The 25,018-nt window shown below is 41.1% G+C and overlaps 1 protein-coding gene across 1 annotated transcript; it reads right to left on the bottom strand.

Moving 5' to 3' along the window:
- Positions 1–20,299: 20,299 nt before the first annotated feature.
- HYAL4 (hyaluronidase 4) lies at positions 20,300–24,841 on the bottom strand. Its single transcript, XM_056339516.1, is given in 8 exon segments — positions 20,300–20,725; positions 21,848–21,867; positions 21,870–21,933; positions 23,950–24,096; positions 24,098–24,612; positions 24,615–24,653; positions 24,656–24,703; positions 24,706–24,841. Coding segments are annotated over 8 exon segments (1,395 nt in total).
- Between the last annotated feature and the right edge of the window lie 177 nt (positions 24,842–25,018).

A 25,018-nucleotide genomic window follows, 5' to 3' on the forward strand; every position in this document is an offset into this window, starting at 1 on the left:
TGCCCACTGGCTTGTGAAACCTGAGCAATTTAATTCCCTGAGAACTGCTACTAACTCAGAAAATGTACTTTGGTTCCCAGTGAATGCAATTTACTTACTCAGTGGCTTTTCTTGTCTCCGAGGGAAAATCAAGCAGAGATAGATCTTTTCTTGCTTTTATTTGTGAATAACTCTGAGTTTGTTCATGCAACGTAAAACTAAGACACTGCAGAGTGGAAATACAGGTTGAAAAGAGCCAGCACCCTCTAATACCACAAATTTTCTTAATGAAGTGAAAAAAAGAAGAGAACTTGACCTTACATGGGAGAATTAAATAGCAATTCAGAAACAGGATGGGAGGGTAAAAAAGGCAACCAAATGCTAAAAAATTATAGGTTGCTAACAGAAAGGAACAAAGGAAAGACAATAAACGTATATTGACAGAGGAGGTCAAGTAAATACACTTATTTCCTGCATTCATTACCAGTTCTAAAAAAAAAAAAGCTAATAAAATGCCTTGTCTAAGGATCTGACCCTGTGCTATCAAAATTAACATACTTTTTATCGTGGACTGTACTATGAGCAGGACCAGGCTTTAGAGTTACCTAAAGATTTAGAATGTAAAGAATTTAGTGGAATAGGGCTGTTAAGTTGCCATGAGGGAGAGGATTAGTTTGTAAATGGATCACAGGAGCAACTACTCTGCAGTGATGAATTTTTATGGTGAAACATGGAGCGAAAATATTTTCAGGAGCCACAGGAAGGCAGTGTGTAACAACTTCATTGCAGTTTTGAAAGCTTCATGTCCGATATCTGAGGAAAGGATGTGTGATATCTATCAGTTGTTCTACTTGAGCTCAGTTTACAGTTGCTCAAATATTTTTCAGTGGCACGTTACTTTCAGGCAGAAAAGCTGACTTTTGACCTTTTGCTTAATCCTGACCATATCATTTTGATTGCTATAATGTAAATGACTGATACAATATAAATTTGCATGCAAATAATCACAGGGGTGTTTGGCATTTATAACATTTCCATCTTCAAAGTGGAGTCAGCCTTCTGTGAATGCCCTGAAGCAACTGCAAAAACCATGAATTTAGCTCAGCAAAAGATGAGAGGCATCAGGCAGCAAAATGCCTAAAGCCACAAACGTTCAAGTGGCTTTCAAAGCCCGTGCTGACCAGCTGCCCCTGGGTTGGCAGACAGGATGCTGTTGGAAGTTTCTTTACCACAACCAGGAGGCTACCCAGGACCCGGGAGTACCAATTTCAGAGACAACTGATGCAGGCAGTAGGCAAAGAGGCTGTCATTCTCCTTTTTGGCTGCCATGTTTTAATGGCCCAGATGCTCAGATCAGGTAGCCAGGGTATACAGTGTGGCCCAACCTGTAGTTGCATTCCTTTGTGTCCCTTTAGATAAATTGGCAGGCGGGGGCTGTAAACTCACACCTCATGTCTTCACATACAAAAGGAGTGCAGACAAGATCCCTGCTCTCTCCTGCTCTTTCAGGGTCCAAAGTGTAAGATATTTTGAAGGGAATCACTCCAAATCCACTTGAACTCCTCCTTTCTGGTTCCACTCCTCCTTTAATCTTGTCATTATTCCATCTTTGTCCTTGTGGACAATTGCAAGAGTAATAGCAACTATTAACCCACTGGTAAAGAATGTGAGATTTAAATTTATGGAGGGAAGTGATGGGGCATTGGTGTGTAAAATCCCTCAAATATAAGTGCTTACTGGCTGACGTCCTGGTGCAAGGGATTAACCTAGTTGTCCTGTCCTCAGTGCTCGCTCTGCCCTACCTGTATCTTTAAGAAATCTTGCTGTACCAGCCTGTGGTCCTGGGTAAGCTGAATTCCCTGCACAGTTGATGGCCATGTCTCTGACATGTCTGTGTAGAAAAAAACAGTTTAAAGATTTGTGTACAAAGAATTCACAATGCTACCGGATCCTATGTAAAATTTTCCTAACATTTGACCTACATTTTTATTTTGTATCACCATATTTTATAATACAATAATATTATTTTCCCCCTGCCTTTAGCCTGATACTCAGCCTTTTTGGCAATAAAGTGATCATATGAACTTTCCACATATTTTACTATTTTCCAAAGGGAAGAAAATACTTTCTTTCAAATGTCATTTTTCCAAGTTAATTAATACACATTAATACAGATTTTTCATTATGCAAATCAGCTTACAAGCCCATTAGCTATTGCGGCTGTTGGTATTCTTAACTAGCTTAGTTCTGCAGCATGGTGTGGAACAGACTTGCACAAAGGTTTTGCTACAAGAAAGAAAACCTCATTATCCCGCTCACCTCACAGGGATATATATTTCAGCCAAGCAGAATGTCAGAAGTAGCTGTGTTTGCTGATGGGTGAATGTCTATCATTGAACTCAGCTGGATATAAACCTCTTGATAGGGGATACAGAGAATTCTTACACAAGTACAGCAGAAAATTGAGGGGGAAGAGTAGTTTTGCTGAAGCAATAGCAAGCGCAACAGTAGCAGGAGATAACAATGTTCTGTTGAGTTTTGCAGCTTATATGTGGTAGGAAAAAACAGTTGGCTTGTGACCATTAAAGGGGAAGTTGTTTGAGATATTTGCTCTTTGCAGTGCAGAAAACTAACAGTATTCAAACCCCAAAGGGAAGAACCTTCAATTCTGCCCAAGGCCAGTAAACTCAAGTGTATGGTTTTGTGACCTTTTTACACGCTGGGCTTTCTCTGTTGCCTAAATTGTTGGTTAAAGTATAAAATCTGATTTATATATGTAAACACAAATATTAAACCCAGCGTTTTCATAGATAAGAGGAAATTCAGAGACCTGAATACCCAGAAGCTTTTTTCAGCTTGCAAAATCTGCCCAGCTGTAACTGAAGCTCAGATAAGTTCCCTGAACCAGGCAGCTTTCCTAGGTGAGGCTTTCTAATGCAATTTCCAGTAATTTCTCTGTTCTTGATTTTGGTAGGATCATCAAAGTATGATAGCTTGGGGCATTTTTTGCTATTTCTATTTTCAGGGTTTTTTTTAAAAAAAAGAAAGAAAAAGAAAAAAACCCCACAAAATTATTGCAAGGACCATGGACTGTGACAAGCTGAAAGAAAACTGTCTCCTTTTTTTTTCTAGGAGTTCAAACTTAGGTTTTGGCCAAGGATCACTGCAGGTGCAGGTGGCTGTTACTGAACCTTTTTCTCTAGCTCCAGTTCTTAGTCAAATTTAGGTGGTATTTCTTGTTCTTATTTTCAGTGTTGCAATCCCTGGACTACCATTATCAATATACTTTAGACCTGAGGGAGTAATGTTTAGGCCCACAGAGGCAGTTAAGTATTTAAAGCATTTCAAAGCTTGGATTCTATTTAAATCAGTTGGAGCCAGTTGGTAAAATACATTCTTAAACATGGACCGTAGAGTCGGCAGTGTAAGTGTTAGAAAAAATACCCCCGTTGCCAGTTTATTTTTCTTCCTAAATATCTCAGGCTTTGAAATGTTAAACACCCTCTGCATGGGTGGAAATGAGCAAATGATACCTAGCATTCTGCAGACTGCATCAAGCAAGGGTTTTAAAACATAGTTTTACTTTAGTATTTAAAGTGCAGGAGGTAGAGCTGCTAGAAAAGTTGTTTTGCATTAAAAAAGGGTGCTACTTTTAATTAAACATATTTCTGAGATGTATGTAATTGTTTACTTTTTCTCCAACATAAAATCTCAGTGAAAAGGGGAAAGAAAGTTGCAACAATATCAAAATATTCTGGGGAAAAAGTTTGTCATTTGAAATGACATTTCATTTTGATTTTGTATTTAGTTAGAAGTTAAAAAGCTGAAGGCAAAAATCATTTGTTGAAATGAAAGAGCTATAAAAGGATTTTTTCATTTCCTGACTGAAAAACATTTTGGAGTCTTTAAAGTGATAACCAGAGAAGCATCTGGGCTGCATTATCTGAATCCCTTGGAAATAAGAGGACAGAACTGCTGGAAAATGCAGTTGAAAATAAAGATCTCTCACAATAGTTCCAAATCTTTTCTTACACACAGACCCACACCCACACACCCCCAAGGTTTGTCTTTTGCCTGGGGGTTTCTTTCAGAAGCCCTGGCCCTGCCCTGGCTCTGAAAGGCAAACCTGGTCCAGGGTACCGACACCCAACTAACCAGCCACTGACAACTAACCCATTGCGTGCATTTCTACCCTACCTGTCACACTTTTCTCTTTTTGCTACTCATCTTTTTAGGAATAGGAGGAGGTGTATTTTGAGAGGTAAAACTTTATTTATGGTTTAATTAAAAAAAAAAGCCTTTTGCATTTTCACTTCTAAAACCTTGCTTTGTTGATTTGTCTTATGGGCTGTTTTGTGCTGCTTGCTAGTTGAACTAACAGCAAAACCAGATTTATCATAACGTATGGCTCCCCAATATGCAGACAAACAGGGATACAGCAGGCTCTGCTCAGGCTGGAAGGTGTTCTCTTACATCAAAAATAGGTGGTGTAGTAACAGCCAAAAACTAATTCTATTTTTATATTGCTCAACAGCATAAAAGATGATTGTAGTACCTTGATATAAATACTTCCAAATGACAGCACTTTCTTTATTGCCATTAGCATGTGCAAACACAATGAGCTGGCAAAGATTAACAGGCTCTACCATTTTGTACCCGCAGCGTTTGTCTACCTGCCAGCATCATGTTCCTTCCCTTAACTGTGTCTCTCTAAGAGAAGAATGTGACTTTCTGAAATCTTGCTACCATTACTACTGTCATTAATTTAGTAGGAAGATAACATCTTGAGCATCTGTCGATTCCAAGAGTTATTTTTGATATTGAATCCTCAATTTATGTCTAAGTAGATACTTTACCATATACAATGCCAGGCTGATGGGAATTAATGTACACAATAAAACTCAAATACACAGTGCTGTTATCAACACTAACACTGTTAAGAGCAGTAACTAATGCTGTAATGTTTATATCGGGCCTGTCTGTGTATGTATAAATAAATTTGACAGATTGAGCAATGTATTTATGAAATGATGCTCAGTATCCTCCAAGAACAGATTTTAGTAGACACTTCTCACGGAGTTCAGCTATTTTTTTCCCAAAGGAAGCAGTGTGTATTTTAAGTTACTTGCTATTTCTGTGCATAAAGCTCGACATTATTTTTTCCCCCTGGCTAGTTAGAATAGTAGAAGCTTTGTGCTAAAATGTACTCAAAATGGGGGGGACTGCATTTCAGATGTTAAATAATTTGGAGGGGTTTCCAAGCTTGTCAGCAGAGAATCTGTGTTGTAGAGCTATTCGTTTGCTTTATTTAGCTGGCTACTAAAGGAGGTTTCCTCAAATCTGTTTTAATTTTCCTTATATTTCTATTTCTTTATATTCCTGGCCTCTCTCTATTCAATCCTAAGGTTAAATGAGGCAGACAATGCTTTAATAGATATGTAAATTCTAGTCAGAAAAAGAAATTGTATTAGGACCTAATTGGTGGTAATATTTCCACAGCAAGTCTCATGAAGTTGATGAATTAAGAAACTTTTTGAAGGTGAAAAACTATCACAGGTGTTTGTATGGTCACAAAATATGTTAAGGACACAAGTCGGCGCAGTTCCACGAGGTCTTAATCCAGCACTTCATCCATGGCCTGCAAGGCCCTCACCTGACTGGGAGGGATTTGTTTTTAAATGTATCACTTGTAGGCTGCAGGAGACTCTCTTGCCCTGCCTTTCTCAAAATAAACACCCAGCTAGGGGATGTTACTGAGAGCATAGAGAACTTGAGCCTTCTTCCTGCTGCACCAGGATGTTAGGAGAGGTACCTATGTCACAGCATCCAAAGCTCCTCATGGATATGGCTCATCTCATGCCTGCAGGCTTTATCTTCCATGTCTTGATGGTTGTTCCACAAAAGGGGTTCAAACACTTCTCTGCAGTGGCCCTGAAGGCACTGATGGCCTTTCTGTCCCTGTCCAGCCTTCCCTGGATCGTCCTTCCACCCCAGCCCATGGCCCAGGAGTCCCATTTTAGCTCAGCCTGGGGCTGTTGGTCCTTGCTCCGAGATGTCGCAAGGGGTGTCCATCTCCTGCCCTGGCCCTGTCTCCTGGGTGGATGGGTTCCTTGGACCCATGCTGTCATCTCATCTCAGGCCCCACCGCCTGTGGGTATGTCTCGAGCTAGCTCAACGGTGTCAGTGAGCAAAAACTGACCTTGGGAGACAGACACAGTTATGCTTGTTGGAAGGAAGCCATGGGAGCAAGAAGAAAAACTTTAAGATACGGAGTAGTCTGCAGAGCTTGTGGCCTTGTAGATAAAGGGAGTTGCTATGTTGCTGTGTCTGCAATAGAAAAAAAGAGCTAAGAGTGGAAAATTACCGAGCATAGTTACAGGCTGACACATCAGCCCCCTGTAAAGGTATAAAAGGCTTGCTTGATTTTAATAAAGTGTCTTTGAATGTCTTCGTGTCTTCAATCTGCTCTCGGAGTCCGTGCATCATATGCCACAATCTCCTGCTGCTCCTGACTGGGATCTGGACAGACCTTGGACCTGGCTCATCACTTGCCTCGTCTGGGGCTGTCAATGGGCCCTGTTACCACCGCCTGGCTCTGCCTGCCATGTCCAGCCCCCACGGGACTGCACATTTTGGTAAGGGCATGGCCCATGCTGGGGTCACCTTCGGCTGCACATCCCTTCTGGAGCAGCCAGCCCTTACAGCCCTGACACCTTCGTCTTTGTCTTTCTGTTCTGAGATAATAATCGTGTTATAGGTACAAAGAACAATACCTCCCTATTATTCCACTGTAATGTTTCAGCGAAAGTACTTATTCTTTGCATCGCTATCTAAAGATTCACCAGGCTTAGTTAGAAGTGCAGGAGGCCTATGTTTAAGTCCGCTCTGAAACAAGATCAGCAAACAGGTCTTTCAAACATATTTCCTATAATACTAAGCTGTTTGATAAAATGAGATAGAGTTGGGTTTTATCAGTATCAATTGTCTGTCCCTCAGGTATCCAAGAGATGTGCTCTAAGGACACTTAGCAAATCACTCTTTGCTGGTCAGATAGATGAGACTTCCAGAGAATCCCACCAAATCATAAATGTGAAATAGAACCCCAAGTAGCCAGGCAGCAAGAGGGGTCAGGCAGTGATGAGACATTAGTAGGAAAGCCTGATGTGCTGAATGAATGTAGCAGTCTAGAGCACTAGGAAATACCTGAGCAGAGTTTTTTTAGGGGGTTGGCAATGTCTGCATGCTAGGTGTAAGCATCTTGGCTCATTGTGGTTGCTACCAGTCCGCATCTGTTAGCAAGCACAGCAAAACAAACTGTCTTTGTGAGTGTCCCCATGCATTAGGACAGAGCCAATTCTTTTCTAAACACAAATTTATGCTGAATAAACCCCCCAAACGCCAGTGCAAACAGTTGTAAAAACACTTGGTGATGATTTACTTGTCTATATGCAGTACATTGTAACTACCCTGTTCTATCCCAGGTATCTCCATAGAGTTGACAGGTATGACGCAAGATGTGCAGAAGTTCCACGTGCCTCTGGGACAGCAGCTGGAGGCCAGGTGGGATATACCTGAATCCCATCCTTAGCATAGGAATGACCCAGCTCAAACAGTAGCAGGCTTAAACCAAAAAATAAGCAAATTCATGCAGAGGTTTTTTACCTGGTTCTGATGAGATCTGCTGCTTACAAGGCTCTGCAGAAGAAAGCTACCAGAACTGCCTGTTCCCAGGCTACCTTACCTTTATACTGGCTGGCAGAAATCCAGTTCTTCCAGTCCTTCCCTAAGTGGCACGGAGCGAAGTTTGTGGCACACCACTTATGCCCACATTCACTTGTTACAGTGTGTACTCTTTGGCACAGTAAACAAAGCGATCCCAACCTCCTCCCAGTGTTTGAAATCAGGAAGGGTGAGGGCCCTTGGTATGCAGACGGAAGCACTTGGTGCTTTGTGAAGACTGAAGTGCCTGATCAGAGATGTAAAGAGAATGAAAACCAGCCATTGGAAAATCTGCAAGCTTCTGAAGTGTCACACAAGTCAGAAGTGTGATGGACAGATGGAGGCTTGAAGTGAGTGCTTTTGTGCTTTTTACTGGACTCCTCTTGAACTAGTGCACCAGGCCTCCTTCGTCAAGCTAGACATAACTCACCAGTAAGCAACGCTACATGCCACCAGGCTATGGGGATGCTTGGGCAGCCCCAGCACATTTATGAAAGCTCTGCCCATATGCCACTACACTGCTGCAGACCCAGGAAAGTTCTGTTCTGATTACTCTGAAATCCTGTCCAGCAGTAGCAGGGCAGAGTTGCCAAGGAGCTGTACAAATCCTGCTCCTCATGAGCAGGAGCAAAGCAAATGGGTGCCCACCTGTGCCAGCCTAAATGGGCTGCATTTCTGATTCCCTCTCCCTGTGTGGCCAGGCTAATCGCATGGAGGAGTTTGGTTTGTTGACCCTGTTGCTGTGCTGCTTCATCAGTTGCCCAGGCTCCTTCCCACAGCACAGCCGTACATGAAGGGTTTTGGAACTGTTCAGAAAGCAGAAGGCAGCAATGGGACACAGAGTTACAAAAGCAAACACAGTTGGAAAAAAACACTTTTCTTTTCCTGTCTCTTGAGTCATCCTGGAAAAAGATTTGGATTGCATTGTGTAAAAATATACTCAATAGTGAAGTCTGGAACAAGGAAAGGTGATGTCATTCTTTTCAGTCACCAGAAAGGTTTACCTCATTTTGGAAGTGGTCCTTTCCCAGGAGAAAATATGGAAAAAAATCATAACTCTCACTGTATGTTCATTTCTACACCATCAAATCTTCTGCTGGGCAAAGAGAAGATTAGAAAGGTTATCTTCCCATGTTTTTCAGTGCAATGACTTGATCAGTGCTAAAAAGTCTATTTGAGAAACTAGGTAATCACATTCCTCTAGGCAGATTTCAATAGGCATGTGACTCTGTTCATGACTCTGTCTGTTTCCAATTAATATTTTAATGAGCACGTTTTCTTCAAAGAACCTCTTGAGGAAACAGCAAATTTTATTTGAAAGGAGAGAAAATTTCTAAAAAGTAAATTTTACATTTTTCCCCATTGATACTTGCCTTGAAGCTTGATTGAAAGAATTTGATTGATCTGGTCAGAGAGCTCAAGTCACTCAGACAACACGGTAAAATTGTGGGTGTTACTCATTAACCTATCCCTAAAAAGGGCAGGACATAAATATGTAAAGATTTTAATATAAAATTCAGGTTGTGCATCATATTCAAGAAGCAGGCAAACCACGTAAATAAAGCTAATCAACTACAGTTAAAGATTTCTTTAACTGCAGAAATAGATTTCTATTTCACAGGTTTGGTGGCAACATAAAGAAATACCTTTCAATAGACTGTAGTTCCTTTATGTAGAATTCTGTATACGCAATGGTATTTTCAGCAAGTAGACAGGAGAGTTCTCACAGTACTTACATGTTTATAGCTCAGATTTTAATACTGTGAACTAAATAAACGTTAACCTGGTACCACACGGGAGTTTCACAGCGCTTCTCCCAGCGGTGCCATACACCTGAAGGTGTGTGCCCAGGGAGGCTCTGCTCCCACCAGGCGCTACAAGAGCAGCGCTGGTCCATGAACAGCCTGTGACAGTGAGGCAGGTCACCAGAGCTGCTCACCTTACAGAGATTTTAGAGATGCTTTTCAACTGAGTTCCTCCTTGCTTTCTAGATCTTGAGGCTGAGAACCATCTTTTGAGGCGTGCTGCCACAGGCTCAGGAGTTAGTAATTTAGGACTTTTCTTTTCAACAGCTGGAACTGGGAGCAGGTGGATGGGGAGAGCTGGGATGGTTGTGAACTAGCTAAAGGTGCGTGTTTAGAGTGGAACTGACTATATCAAAACCCTCATGTGGCACTTTTATTCAAAAGTAAAGGTCCTTTGTTCAAGTTGCTTTAAGTCACTCCAGGAGTAAAGGGGGAACAGCTGAATGAAACCTACTTTTACCAGTTAAAAAGCATTCAAGAAAGGATGTGATGTAGTTTAGCTAAACCAGCTAAGACAGATAAACTGCTCAGAGCTTCACTTGGCAAATTCTGAAGAACCCTGCTGATTGCAGTTCATGTTTTAGCTCTTTTTATGCAAGTCTGTCATTATTATTTTATTTTATTTCATTTATTTATTTATTTATTTATTATGAATGAATGAAAGTGCCCAGTAGAGATAGACCATAAGTAATTTCTGGTACCATTCCTCAGCTTAGCTGCTTTTGCTGAGACCACATAGGATCAGGAGTTAAACAGCTGTATGCTATCATAACTGCACTGATATGACAAGAACTCTGCCAGCGCTTTTGACTGCAAGCACTGAAAAAAGCATGAGAAAGACCCCAAAGGAAACATTATAGATTTCTGAGACAGAGCAAGGAGCATTTGTCCATTGGGCCCTCCTTGTGCTGTGCTTGAGAATATCTTCTTTTGCAGGATGTACAGCTGCAATAGTTTGTGGTAAGGCAGGATCCTGTTCATCCCTTGGCTTTGGGAGCAGCATGCTCATTTGCGGTCCAGGGGCTCTTGTCCTATTCTTGGCTCAGCCACCAGCCAGCTGTAAGACTTTCTTTGAACTACAATTTGACTATCTGTCAAATGGTTGTTTCTGGCCTTTGTAAAGCATTTCAAGGTTCACGGTCTGGACATGCTATAAAAGAGCAGATATTTATTGGAATCATGATGCAAGTGACTTAAAAGCCATCAACGATTAAAAACAATAAGCATTAAGTTCTTACTGACATTTGGCTTTATGCATTTTCAATCATTTCCCCACAACACATAGGTTAAACCTAGTGTGGCTTGAGCAGTGGTCCAGCACCTCTGGGAAGTGTTGGCTTTCTGGGGCAGAAGTTTTGTAGCTGATCTGCAGAGAACATTTACTGTGTCTGGGATACATTGGATCTGCAGCATGCACAAAAGAGACATGCTGTTTCTTGCAAGGGTCAGATTCAATGACTAAATGTGACTTATCTGATCTTCTCTGTAGCCATGAACATTAATAGAAATGCCAGACAAAATCTGCAGTCGGAAAAAGTGGTCATGCTTGGAGAAATCTGCCTACAAGCTAACCCCCGCCAAATGTTCTCCTTCATAAATGAAAACTATTATTTCTTCTGTGCTCTATTTTGCCAGCCAGCACTGGAGGAAATCCTCCAGGTACTGAAGAGCAAGGGTAAATGTGCAGGAGTTGGCAAAGCTGGCTGCCAATACACCAGCCAAAGAGTTATCTGATGGCAACCACCAAGTAGCCCAGCAACTCACCTACCGATGCCTCAACCCACTGCAGAGCAGATGGGGCCTCAGAGCCCAGGGGACACATCTCACCCTCACCTTCCTCTTTCCTCCAAAGCTTTGCACGGTTCAGACAGTCCATCTGGAAACAGCTTGGGTGCATGCATGGCCATTCCTTTCCTTGCCCAGGAGTTCACATGCATGTAGGGGGTGGCAGTGTTGTGAGCCAGGGTGCAGGCAGCCCCGGAGAGCACAGCCTGCTTGCAGCACTGCACCAGGGGCCTGGCTCCACGGTGATGCTCACCGCTGCCCTTGCTGCTCTGCTTGCACATCCCACCACAGAGTACAGTCCCGGCACTACTACAGAGCTGCAAAGTGAATGTGTTCCTCTAAAACTCTGTCTGCCAAGATTGCACAAAAGCAGTCACTCTGCTGGTTCATTAAAAGCCCTAATATGTATGTAATGACACCAGATTTTCTGCAGTGCCAGTTGGTATTTTAATAGCCTTAATAATAGTACATATTAGTAGCATTATTACTTGCTTGTAGCACTCTCCACCTTCAGTGTGCTACGCCAGCAGTAACTAATGAATGCACATTCTAGGAAATTCATCCACCTGGCGCTGATTTGTCTGAGTAAAGCTTTAACTTCAGGGAAATGGGATGTGAGCTTGGTCTGGGAGTAGGTATGACAGAGATTTGATGCTCTTTTTGAGATACAGATCAGCTTCCAATTTCTGCTGATGCAGAAATTGGTTTAAAAACAGATAATTCCACCTGGGCCATTTGTGTGCTTGCTGCTCCAGACCTAGCCAAGAACAGCAGACCTGCTGCGCAAGCCAAGCTGCTGGGAGGTAGGAATCCAAGATTGGGAGGTGCCAGTGTGCCATCTTGCAAATGGTCTTTCCCATCTATCCTCCATATGACCAAAAAAATTATTAGCAAGAGCAGATTAAATAAACAATATTACTGGCTTACTGTGCCATTTTTGGGGTGTCTGATGACAGCAGCTCACCAGCAGCCTCATATACACAGACAATGGGGAAAAGTAGAAAACCAGGCCTAAGAATATGTTAGGTCTTCTGTTTGACCTTGAACATTCTGCTTTACTGAGAATACCATGCAATCTATCAATTTGGCAAGATAAAATGTTAGGACTATAGGCAGCAGAAGCAAGAAGAAAGCTAAATTCTACAGCTTGCTGCTAAGATTGGCCTCAGGTCCTGGGCAAATACTATAACCATTTACAACAAATGCTATAAATACTTTTGAGGTGGTTACTCAAAAGATGGTTATCAGCACCTCTGATAGGAGCCCATACTTAGTGATGCTCTGGACCCTCGGTGGGAGCAGATGTTGGCCAGACTTGTGCTGAGGGCCTGTTCAGGTTGGGTCTTTGACCTTTGCATCTGTTTGTTATGTATTTGGTCCACACATTGAGCATCAGTACGTCAACAACCTACACAGATTGTCCTTTACTGGCACCACCCTTGTTCCTGTGCTTATTTAGGAATCTGGTTAACATCAGAGAGCTGGTACTAATTTTAGGTACACTGTTATGCTAAGACCTGTTATGACGCATAGCAGCTCCTAGGATGACATGTGTGGGATATCAGTTTGACACAGTCCCTTCCTTTGGCTCCATGTTGATAGTCAATCCTTTGCCTTTCCCTATCCATCTGCTGAGAGAAATGATCCCAGCACATAAGTCCCATATGGCTGTATTCCCATTTCTTCCACTTTCACATACTTCCCTGGCTCCCTCCCCATCTGCCCCACAAGCATATGAGGCCACAGCAGCTGCTGTGAGCAGAACCTGTAACTGGGCAGCCGCTGAAAATGTTGGGACAATTTTCTTTGCAAAAATTCCACCGGAAAAGCCTGGGACTGAACTGGCAGTTGAGTGTTATTTTTCACATACTGACTGAAAGTTTTTCTTATTGATTGGCAATTAGCCTGTTCTAAAAGACTCAGGGTCAAACTCCCAGCTGGTGTAAATCAGAGAAGTCCCACTGAAGTCTCTGATATATTTTCCCAATGGTTTAAAAATTCAGCAGGAGCTTTGAACTGCCAATGTTATACATCAAACAGCTAGCTAAAATTCAGAAAGATAGCACATTTTCTGTAATGCTCTTTGACATTAAGTGTTCCTATGGACTAGATATAATCAATACAAGTGCTAGAGCAAACATTCTGAAGGTTTTAAAAAAACCCAAAAAATCAAAAAACTATGGACCTGATCAACATGTGTTTTAGGAATAAGAGTCAAAATGTGGAGCCAAATTTTACATTTTGAGCCTTTTTTATCCTTCACAGATGTGTGTTAGTTATCATAATGAATCAAAACGAAGTTTTAAGAGTCCTTCTTGGATGGAAGTTTGACACTCTTTGTCAAAGTGACTGGAAGGATTTTGCTAGCTCTTGGTGGGAGTGGACTGCATCCCTTGTGAAGCCCAGTTCCACAGCAGGTGTGGACATCACCCATGTGCATAGCACAGTTGTATTTTTGTTTCCTTTCTCTTTTCAGTTCTGCTTCTCAAAATATTCGAGAGGGTGCTGTCCCAGACAAATATTCTAATGAAACTCAAGGCCTGGGAGGTGAATGGTCTCGGGAGAATTAGAGTGGCAAAGGAAGGCAAGGAAAGCTCCAGAATTTGCCCTTTCTCTGGTAACAGACACAGACTTTGTCTTAGGAGACAAACAAGCATTGCCTGGACTTGTTTCATAACTTCTGAGAAGGCTAATGTCAGACCTGCCTCTAACATCTATATATTTTAGGAAACTTTTGTAAACCTGGTAATTCTGACTGTAATTTTTCCTATGTTTCCTTCAGTTCCCTAACAAAGCAGAACTGGCTTGGGGCTGCTGCTCTTCAGTGTACACATCTTCTTTCTGGACCTAAGTAGAGCCATGCTAAGTTTTCTCCATCTGCTCCACATTGTCATGCAAGCAAGTCACTGCTACTGAAGTCTATGTTGTATATGTATATATGTGATATAGCATGGTGATATATTTCATTATACCAGCCAGAAACTCTAACTGTCATTTAGATAAAAGCAAGACCAGGCTTTAAATCACACATTTTCTTTTATCCTGTATTCATTCAAAACATAACCAAAGCCTTTTCTGACTTTAATAGATTTAGATCCTTTTTTATATTTAGAATACAATAAATCACAATGCAGAATATTAAAAAGTGTAAGTAAATGTGTAATAAGAAAGTATAATAAAGGATTTTGCCATCTATAGAAACACCCACTTCTTCCCTCCCAGGAGTTATGAGTAAATCTTTTGTATCATGTTGCTTTAACTGAATGCTACTTCAGTCTGTGTTGCTTTCTAATAAAGGGTGATTTTCATGGTAGCAGAGGCATGTATTAGTCTTTATTTCAGAAATTCAGTCTTTTAAACTAAGGACTTTTCCCTAGATGCTCAGCTGCCATCTCTTCTGCCACTCTCTGGGAGACACAAGCCATTGTCCCCTTAGTTTAACATGGATGGCTCTGACAGATACAGCGATGACTAGGAAAGCCTCCGCCTTCGGTACTGTGATCGTTTTGATGACCTGTGCCTGAAGATCTGGAAAAAGGCTAGGCTTTTCTTTGCTGAAGATCAAATTCCCCGTGAAGCAGGCAACTGCAGAGCTGCTCCAGATCTGAACAGATCTTCAGAGAATTAGTGTTCAAGCCTTCACCAGCCAGGTCCAGTGAGGGTTAAAGAGAGCGCCACGTTTTCCACAGTCACATCTAAGGTGCAACTGCAGCCTGGAAGATTTCAACATAATCTTGCATGTCTGCTGAGAGAGAAATTTTGCAGAAACACAGATGTCAGGAAGAGCTAATAAGCTCCTCTTTCAAGAACTACTGTTTACCCAGAATCCTAGCAGAACATAGATTCATTGCAATAATTAAGACATAAGGTTTACTATCCTTGGAATGGCAGAGTGTTGACTTTCTGTTCAGGAGGCTTACCTTTACCTTATAGAGAGGCATGTGCTGAACAACAAATCTTGTTTGAATAAGGATCTGAAACATCTTTTTTGGATAGGGTGGTGGTGTGACACTTCTGTCAAAACAAGAAAAGAACCTGAATCCAAATCTCCTGGCATGTGCATTGATGAGTGATTATCATCAGCTCTGTTCTAGTTCATACCAAATTTCTCCTTTTCCACTCCCTCAAAACACATTTTTAGGCAAAACACATACACAAATTCCCAAAGAATCAGAAGAACAGGGGTAACAACAATTAATATCTCACTTCTAAGTGCTGAGGAAGTCATGTGTAGCTGAGATTTCATTTTCTGTAGGGAGTTTGTATGGTATACCAGTTTGTGAAGTGATCTAAGTAAGCCACCCAGCTGGCCAAGCTCATATAACAGAGGAAAGCCACAGTACCTCTGAATTTTTATTTTTATTTTTTTTTAAAGACACACCGGTTCAGAAAATCCTATGTTAAAGTGGGAGCCCAGTAGCAAATTGAGGGACTAATTCAGCAGGTTATGGTTCAATATAAATTAAGTTTTAACTGTAGTACTGTAATTTACTGAAAATTACATACCTCAGACTTCCACCAGTGGAGCACAAGGAGGAAGTATACACAAGAAGATACAAGTGATCTGTAATTTGTTCCATTATTCTCAATACAATGACAATGGTGATTAAATTTTTCAATATAAGCATAATCTGTCATAACTGAGAGTACTAGGGCTCAGGCAAGTAGTTACTCTTTAATCCCCTCTACACAAAAACGTGAATAGTAGAAACAAACTCCTATTAATCTGACTCATTAAGTGTACTTAGGAGTCCTATTCCCATCAATTTCAATACAGAATTCAATTAAAAATGAATGTGCAAGGCAATCTGTACAGTGTTTAAAATGCTATATGTGACAGTGTTATTGCTGAGTTTAACCATCATTTCAGGGAGTTAGGCACCAGAATTATGCCAAGGCAAATCTATTTTGCACTTGACTGTCAAAATGATTTGCAGCAAAGCTCCAGCCTGGGATTAAGATCAACATCCAGACATCTGGAACTGGTTGAGTGATAAAGAAAAATCCCTGTCTGTAAGATCAAGCAGCAGAAATGGGCAAGAAGGTGCAGCATTACCCTTCAGCTGCCTCGAGGCTAATGGGAGGAAAATAATTTAGTACTGAATAAGTTAGGATGACTGGGACAAGGGCTGCCTACACGAGATCAGAATTTCTGATTTAATTTGAAACACTAACTTAACCTTGCTGTCACTTGGATCTGTACCACCTAACTGGCTACACATGCAGATGGGGCTTTGCCTGATTGGATCTAGATGAAGGAAGAAGGCCATGAATTTTACAGACCCTTCACGGTATGACTGCGACCAGGTGCCAGCTTCAAACATTTGTCCCTTGCCAGTAAATAGAAACAAAAAGAGAAGATATCTTTGTCAACGTAAAGGCAGTGGGAAATGTGGTACAACATGTCAATACCAGAGGATTACTACAAATGGAAATTCCAAATAACCTGAAATTCAGAATTAGTATCAGATTTCCCATTTCAAAGTGACTCATAGAAAAGCCTAGGAGGGTGATCAGCAGGTAATAATGTCAGAGCACTTTTCCTTATGTTCTGTTCTCATTCACAACTACAAACCCATTTCAGTAACCTTGGTTGCCTCTGCTAAAAGACAAAATGTACTGAAAATTGTACATGATTTATTATTCATGAGAGATATGCAGGTTTTTAGCTGACTGTTAATCTTCTGGCTAGGTGAAAGAACATTTAAGGTTATTCTCACACCTTATATCAGTAAATATTGTCAAATACTAAATCACATAGGATTTTTATCTAAAAAATCTAAAAATCTAAATCAAAAAATCTAAAAAGTTAAATCATATAGGTTTTCTAAATGCTTAGTAGCCTATCAAAACCTTTAACAGCTTATAAACTATTTTAGATGCTTTTAAGGTATCTTTTATGTTTAGGTGCCTACACAATCTTCTTCCAAACCTGTTTTTGCTTGTAATGCATGCCTTCTGATTTATTTTAGGAATGTTCTAGCATGGAAGAGGCACCTATCAAGGCCTCAAGATCCTTGTGGTGTAATTCCCTGGAAGGCTCGATGCAAGGCTTATCGAGACTAAGGGAAATTTACCAGTGACTTTGTCATATGGCTTTGGGTCAGACCATCAAAAGCACTGACTGAATATTTCTGTGCTTATCATCTCTCCTCTGATTTTTGTTTCATATATTGTTATTTTCACGTGATACCACTAAGAAATTTTTAGCCTCACAAAACATGAAAGGAAGGGTCACAATTTGTACTGTAATAAGAGAAAGTTTGTTTATTATACTTAAAAGCATTCATTCTCATGGATGTACAGAGATTAGTTAATTTTATCACTACCATTTCAACAAGATAAAATGAATTTCAATCCTCTGCAGGGAAAAAGCCTACAACTAGAGTAATTTTTTCCACTGTCAGTTTCATTCTGACATGCTGCATTATCTTCTGCATACCATGTGTGAAAGTTTTAACCATGCAGCTGCTGAGAGCCCAGGTGCAAATTTTCAGGCCTGTTTAGGTGTTTAACTGCTACTGAAATCCATAAAATAATTTAGTTACCATAATGCTCAGTTTTGGCATGTCTAAATCTTAATGATATGGACACTGAGAGGAACCCACAGTCTGAAGTCTCAGTAGCCTGATTCATTATAGGATGCTTATATGATGGTTAGATCCCTGGAAATAAATTTACAAATACCCACACATCAGTTGAGGATTGCAAAACATAGCCAACAGGAAACCCGAGGAGAAAAAACAAAAATCCAGGTTAACATGTTAGTTTCTAATTTAATTGTTCCAATTCAATATATATATTGGGCAGGAAAAATCTGGCCCTGGGTACCTGGGTGCATGTTTGGATACCAAGGAATATCATAACGTTTATATAAAACACATTAATGCATTACAGACAGTGACTAATTTAACATATTCACAGAAGAGTTTGAAATTTGGTTTTATAAAACACTGGTTCTCTTTCCTGTTGTTTAGTTACTATGAGCAGTAAGCTGTGACCTTAATGAAGACAGCAAGAAGGGTCAAAACTAACAGCTAATCCAAGGCCACTCAGAAAACATTAAGAGACATTTTGTTTCCTATTAGCATGTACTCCAGTCCTACAGCACAAGCAGAATGTCAAATGAATCATTTTTATGCCTTTCCCTTGAAAAATCCACAACAGCACTTTGATTTTAACAAACTGCATTTTTTCTGAGAAAGCTGTTCCATTAAAAAAAATAACCAATCAAATTATCTCTAGTTTTCTTCACTACAAAAATATGCTTTAGAAAAATTTTAGTGCATCTCCTGCATGTAGTTTTTGAAAGAAATAGCCTGAATTTATTACTTTTTTTAAAGGAGGATCATTCTAAACTCAATTTACTTCTTATTGATTGACTGTGGTTTAGTCATACTCCCCCCTAGCTTAAATGGAATTTAAAATATTTCTTTCTACAATGGAGTTGTCTTCTACAATGAAAGTTTTTCTCACTTGCCTTCAAGAGCTCTAGTAACATAGTGTTTGTTCACCTTACAGTTGGTTTGTCTAGCACAGTTATTATGGCAATAGCTCACTGAGGTTAGATATGTGGATAATAGCATATGTTTGAAGAATGAAAAGTTGCTAAAAGGTGCAAAACCATGAAGGTCTAAGCCTGATGGGTTCTTTATGGTCCCAGGACAAAAACAGGATAATGGAGGCCAGTGGGGACTGGATGGTATGTTTCAAACGTTTGCCTGGGTCAAATAGAAAAAGAGCAGGGAACTCAGCACAGGTCTCATAGACTCCTTATTTGTCTTATGGCTATTTGTCTATTGTTTTTCCAGCTACAGAGATTCTAATATAAAGACACAATTATTTCACATATATATTATATGTGTGCATATACATCTTCTCACGCATATTATTATATAACACATTGGTGTATATATGCCATATATATCGGTGTTGTACAATACATTTGGTATATATACATTATACCAAATGATTTGTAATGGCTTCATTCAAGTAAATTCTCTTTCAGGAATACTTAGTCCCTGGGAAGCTGGGAAGCTGAGAAACTAGAGGTTCACCGAGTGCCCTGGAGAGTTGCCAGGTATTCCTTCTGCTCATGGTCATCTCTAGAAAAACATTCTTCTCCCTGCTGACTGGAAGGATAGCCCTGGGAGCCTTTCGACCCCCCTTCAAAGGACAGATCTTACAATGGCAGTTGGAACATAAATAAGTTTCTTGCTGAAGATGATAAACTTGTTGATTACACCTCTAAAATAGCCTGGGGGTGCTTTCATTATCTTTAAATTTAAAAGTCATTGTATTATTGTCATAGATTCAGGATGGAAGTAGACCTGGATGGAGTTCCTGCTCCCAGCACTACTTGTTAATTTTATTTTAAATAGCTAAAATGTAAAAAAACACAGGGAGACCCTTGGTTGTTGGATTAGAAGATACAGATTCCTTTCTCAGTAAGTACACTAATCAATACTTTTGCTTCCTGATCTCCTGACTCTTTCATTCCTTTCTACCTTGTGGAGGGCTCAAAGCATGAATACCTCCATCATGCAGGACATGAAAGAGGAAATCATGGGCTTGAACTCACTCAAATGGAAAAGAAACTAGAAACCTCCCCTCATCTTTCATTTTCTGGGAGGATGCTCTATCCAGTATGCCATCCAGTAAGAGGCAGATATGGGTAGACACTTCCTCTCTTTACAAAGGGAAAAAGTGAACCTCACGCTACATTTTTCAGTAGTAGTAGGCTTCTGCTGTCTGGGTTGTGGCTGTCAGCTGGGCAGAAACCTGGCTTCTAGCCTCCTAAACAGCCTAACCTCGGCAGACGGGATCAAGGGCCAGACATATTTCTGTGACCTGTGTGTTTTGGACTCAGGGGGCCACATTGTCCATGCCTTATCGACATTAAACCTCAGGGCACAGCTGCAGGGTTTGGGTTGTGTCTGGAACCATGACATTCCCAGTCCCCAGCTGTAGATCATGTGAGGCTTTTTGTTGGATCTGCTTTACCATCCCCCTTAACTGACTGAAACCAGCCCTTTGACTAAGACAGTCATTAGTGAGGATGCATCAGAGGCAAAGGAAGCAGGCAGATCACTGCAAATCTTCTGGGTGAGACAGTCTGCAGAGCTCCCTGGATGGTCATTAGCACCTTTAACTTGCCCACAGTCAGTTCCTTCATAACCCTGGTAACAGTGGCAGACAAATGTCTCTGCCATGATTTGCAGATCTTCATTTGATGCTTCTCTTCTCACAATAAATCCTTGATCCTCCAAGGCATCTGTCCAGAAGCCAAGGCCCTCCAGGTTCTTGCATTGTCCCAACACACATCATGCATTGTCCCAACAAAGGTGCCTGCTGAACAGCTCAGCTGCTGCTGTGACAGTGGTAATGTAGGGCCCTAATTCAGAATCAATTAATTTTTGAACTTCTGTCCAATTGCTCTGTACATGGTAGAAAAAAAAAATTAGCTGATGTGAAGCTAATCACTCTACATTTACCTTTCACATTATGAAAAATATGCAATATGTAAGCAGCCTGCATTAACGAATTCATCCAGGATAACTTAAATCTGACTAATTTAAAGGATTATTAGGAAGTTTTATACAGAAAATGTAACCCAACTGAGGTGTAAAGTACTTTGGCAACTTGCTCTCCCCAGAAAACACCACAGTCTGTAGATCTACAAACAAGCCGTGACGCATGCTAGAAACACAGGTGATGATAGCATGGCTGTGTGACAAGACTGGGGGTCCTGAGTTGATGGAGATGTTCCAGACCTTGCCTTTGTCACTTGACTGAGTTGGAAGGAAGTTCACCCTCCTGTTTGACTCCAATAGAAACCACAGCTGAATATTTAAAAAAATTAGCTGAAGTAATTGAATTTGCTGAGGACAAATGAACACTTACTTTCAGCCATTCATTCTCATGCTGGCTGGGTTTTCTATACTATCTTGCAGGAGAAAAGCAGCACACAACACCCATTTCACACAGATTTATGGGCAAAGTCTTTTCTCATGACAAAGTTAGATGTGTGGCTGTCTGAAAGCTCCAGGACATGATGGAGCCCCAGAAATGAATCTCTGATTTCAGTGTCTAGGTCTGATACCATGTAATACAAAAACTCTCCATTTGATCTCAACAGCTTGCTTCATTTTACTTGCTCGCACACAGGAATAAATAACCTGACAAATTGCTGGGCACCAGTGGTACACCTAAGCTGGTCTGACTGATGTGCTAATCAGACTCTACTTGATTTCCTAGTGCTTTATTCAGCTGGAAAGGATTCTGACCAGGATGATAACTATTGAGGAGCTATCGTGAGGAAATGTCTGGTATTAGCCATTGGCTTCCGTCCCTACCGCTGGTTGCCTGTGAGCCTCACAAGGCCTTGTTGAGCCAGGAAGAACTGACCATGTTCCATGGTCATCCTGACTGGGGGACAGCAAGTTAAACAGTCAGCTCTGTTGGTACCAACTGCTCAGAACTGGTGTGATCAGACAGTGTCTATTCATAGGATAAAATGAGGATCTTACACATTGCATTTAAATCAGGCACAGGTGTACCTCTGAAGAAGTTCAGTTCAGTCTTCCCAAACAAGAATGCCTGCAGCTCCCAGGGCACTCTCTCCAATAGTGTTAATAAGATATTACTACAGAGAAAAGAGTAAAGCCAGCACTGTCAGGCTAATTCAGCATTTCACAGCCTTTCTAAAATAATCCAGTGGTTTGTTCTGTGACTTCCCTTGGACTACATTTTTTTTTCATTCTGGTCCCTAAGAACAATATTTTATTGTGGCTACAGGTTTGCTGTCTAGAGTACAGAGATTATTAAACAAAAGTTGCAAACTTAGGTGCTTCCTGAGGTGTTGGTAATAAGCAAGTGAACAAACACTGGGAAGGAATTGCATTTTAATTTCTTTTGATGCAAAATATAATTATTTTATATCTCATCCATTACTAGAAGCAACTAAAAACTTTGCATTAAAGTGGGATTTTTAACATGAGAACTCCCCAGAGCCTTTCCTCAGTTCTGTTTTTGCTGATAAGGGGAAGGAGAGAGCCATTTTGCTGTGTCAATCAGCTGTTTTCCAGTCCCTTTCCAATTTGAAAGCTTTGATTCCACAGGCATGCATTGTTCTTGCTGCTTTCCCTAGGAGCTCACTCAGATTCTTATAGAAACCTCAGAAAAAATGACTGAAAATAGGCACACACTATAGGAGGGAGAGTGTTGGCATTGTACAACCTTAAATGAAAGGGAAAATGCAACACTTGGCAAACCTTAAGAATTTCAGTTTCAATTTCCGTGCTCTTTCTAGGTTTGTTTCAGAGAGATATCTTTCACTGTACCTTTTCCTCATATTGTGGGCTGTAAGGAGAGAGTATTTGATGCTTGGATGTTTATCCTTAATGTGAACAGTGATTATGGATCAGCAACAAGTCAATTACTGTGCCACAAGCACTGGATGTGAAAGACCACTGATACGCAAGTGACTCCCTAGACATCATCATTGATTTAAGGGAGATCGAGGGCCACAGAACATCAAGAACCAAAGTAGAAAAACATCACAGGAGTTAGTTGCCTGAAGGGGAAAAGAGGCAGCAACTGGGCATAAAATGGCAAAGGGGTTGCACAGCAGCCTGCGGCAGTTATTGGTGTCCATCTGTCCTCTTCTAAAGGGCAAGCTGCATCAAACCACCAAAGCAGGTGTCTGCACCTCCTTTAATGCCTAAGAATAGGCATTTGCCTTCAAGACAGAGAAACATAACCCCTTACTGGGAAGTGTAGTGGGTGATGGCAGCGCTTAGGAGGGTAGTGGGACCTAAGAGGACAGGGAGCTAATGCTCCTTCCCAGACAGAGTCCTGGCTTCAGACTCTGCACCTGGGCTGAAAGACTGAACATTGGCTTTAAAAAGTGAATACAGCATACTTGCTAAACTCTGAACCACAGAAATTGAGACCTGTTGGTAGTGTAGTCACTGTCCACTGGGGAGAATGAAGCCAGGGCTCTGACAGATAGTTTAGGCTGCTTTTTCACAGGAAACATACTGTCTTCATCCAGTTTCTGGGAGGATATCCAGAATCACATAAAGGACTAGGGTAAGGCACTGATCTTGAAAATATTTGTGTGTGTTCAGCTGATGTGAACAGCACTCCTTGGTTCTGGTGTACCATTTGACTGGTCCGAGGTAGGTATGGGACTAAATTCAGTTTTTGAGATAGGGGCATGCAGAAAGACTGCTGGTTTCAATTTCCCATTCTGATGTAACACTAAGCAAGTTGCTAACATCCCCGCCTCAGTTTCCCTTATATAAAAGGGGCAGCTATGAGGGGATTAGTTAGTGATTGCATACCTGAGCAGAAGAAAGTACATCAGGGAGGATTAACATAATAACTGCCTCCTACATACTACATAAAATTGCTGAAATCCTTTTAATCCATTCAAATGCATGTTTAAGTATGGCACAGTGATGAATTAAAGCAAAAAAAAAAAAAAATGTGTTTGAGGCTGCTTTTTTTCTTTGGTACACTGAGCTTTTTAAAGCATGTGGACAATTAACATGAACCCGCAGAGCTGGCCCAAGTAGGAGGTTTTCCATCCTCATGTACCATCTGCAAGCATGGTTAAAGCATAAATGCAGCCCACGCTGTTCCAGCAAAAGCTTACCATAAAGACAAATAATAAAGGTTCATCGCTATAACCTAGTCAAGTATACACAAATATCGGCAAAGCATAATCTTGGGATGTCACGGAGGAAATCCTTATGGATTCATCCAACCAAAACTGAGAAAAGTGAGAAAAATGCAAAATATTTTTGACTGTTTCCAAGGGGTTTCTTAGTGCCAATGGAAGGATACAGGGCTGCACTGCTGTTCTAGAGCCAGGAAAGTTCATTGTTCTTCAAAACTTCACTCTCTGGGCTGGAACCAGCGTAGTTCTGATCACAGAAATGGTAATTATGACAGTCAGGGTATAAATAGTATCCCCACAGGCCCTTTGGTCTGCTTTTCATTCCTAATTCAATTGTTTCCTTCATAAAAGCTTTTGCACTTTCTTCAGAGGAAACTCTGGTGAAATATTCAACATCATTTGCTGAAATACTCCCTTCCATTTTGCTTATGAGTTTCCTGGATTTTCTTCTGTAGACATTTTTTGCATCCCAGTTGTGGGCCAACCAAACTCCCCAGTGCTCTCAGACTACAACAGCTAAGGCACTGAAGCCTTTAGCTGGGATGTAACAGTTCATGTCACAGCCGTCTTTTTCCAGATGAGTTTGCAAACTGAAGTTCTAGGGTAGGCCACCGCTAACAGGCACTTCCTGAGATGTGTCTGCCCTCTTGCTTTAGCTAATGGACTTCCAATCATATGGATATTTTCAAGTTCAGTACGACATCATACGTCAGGAACCGCAGGTCTGTCAGTGGTTCCAGGCAGCTATGGACGGCTTGCTCTCCCAGACTGGTGGTCAGGCTGGTTTCACAGCAAGGGAAGTCTGGATGGGTGCTATGCACAGCCATGCCAGGGGCTGAAAAGTGAACAGTCCATAACAGTGTCCCATCTTCAGGTACCCATGCTTTCATGACTTAAGAGACACTATTAGGCAGACCTTCCAGTTTGTCTGTAGAACATAACAGAAGAGGCATTAGTAACTTCTTCCATATCTAGCTATATGAATTGGTATCAGCCACTTCTAAGGTATCCCCCATGCAGACACTGAAGAAGCAGAGTGAGCACA

The sequence above is a fragment of the Falco biarmicus genome, chromosome 5 (genome assembly GCF_023638135.1).
Source record: "Falco biarmicus isolate bFalBia1 chromosome 5, bFalBia1.pri, whole genome shotgun sequence".
NCBI classification, from domain to species: domain Eukaryota; kingdom Metazoa; phylum Chordata; class Aves; order Falconiformes; family Falconidae; genus Falco; species Falco biarmicus.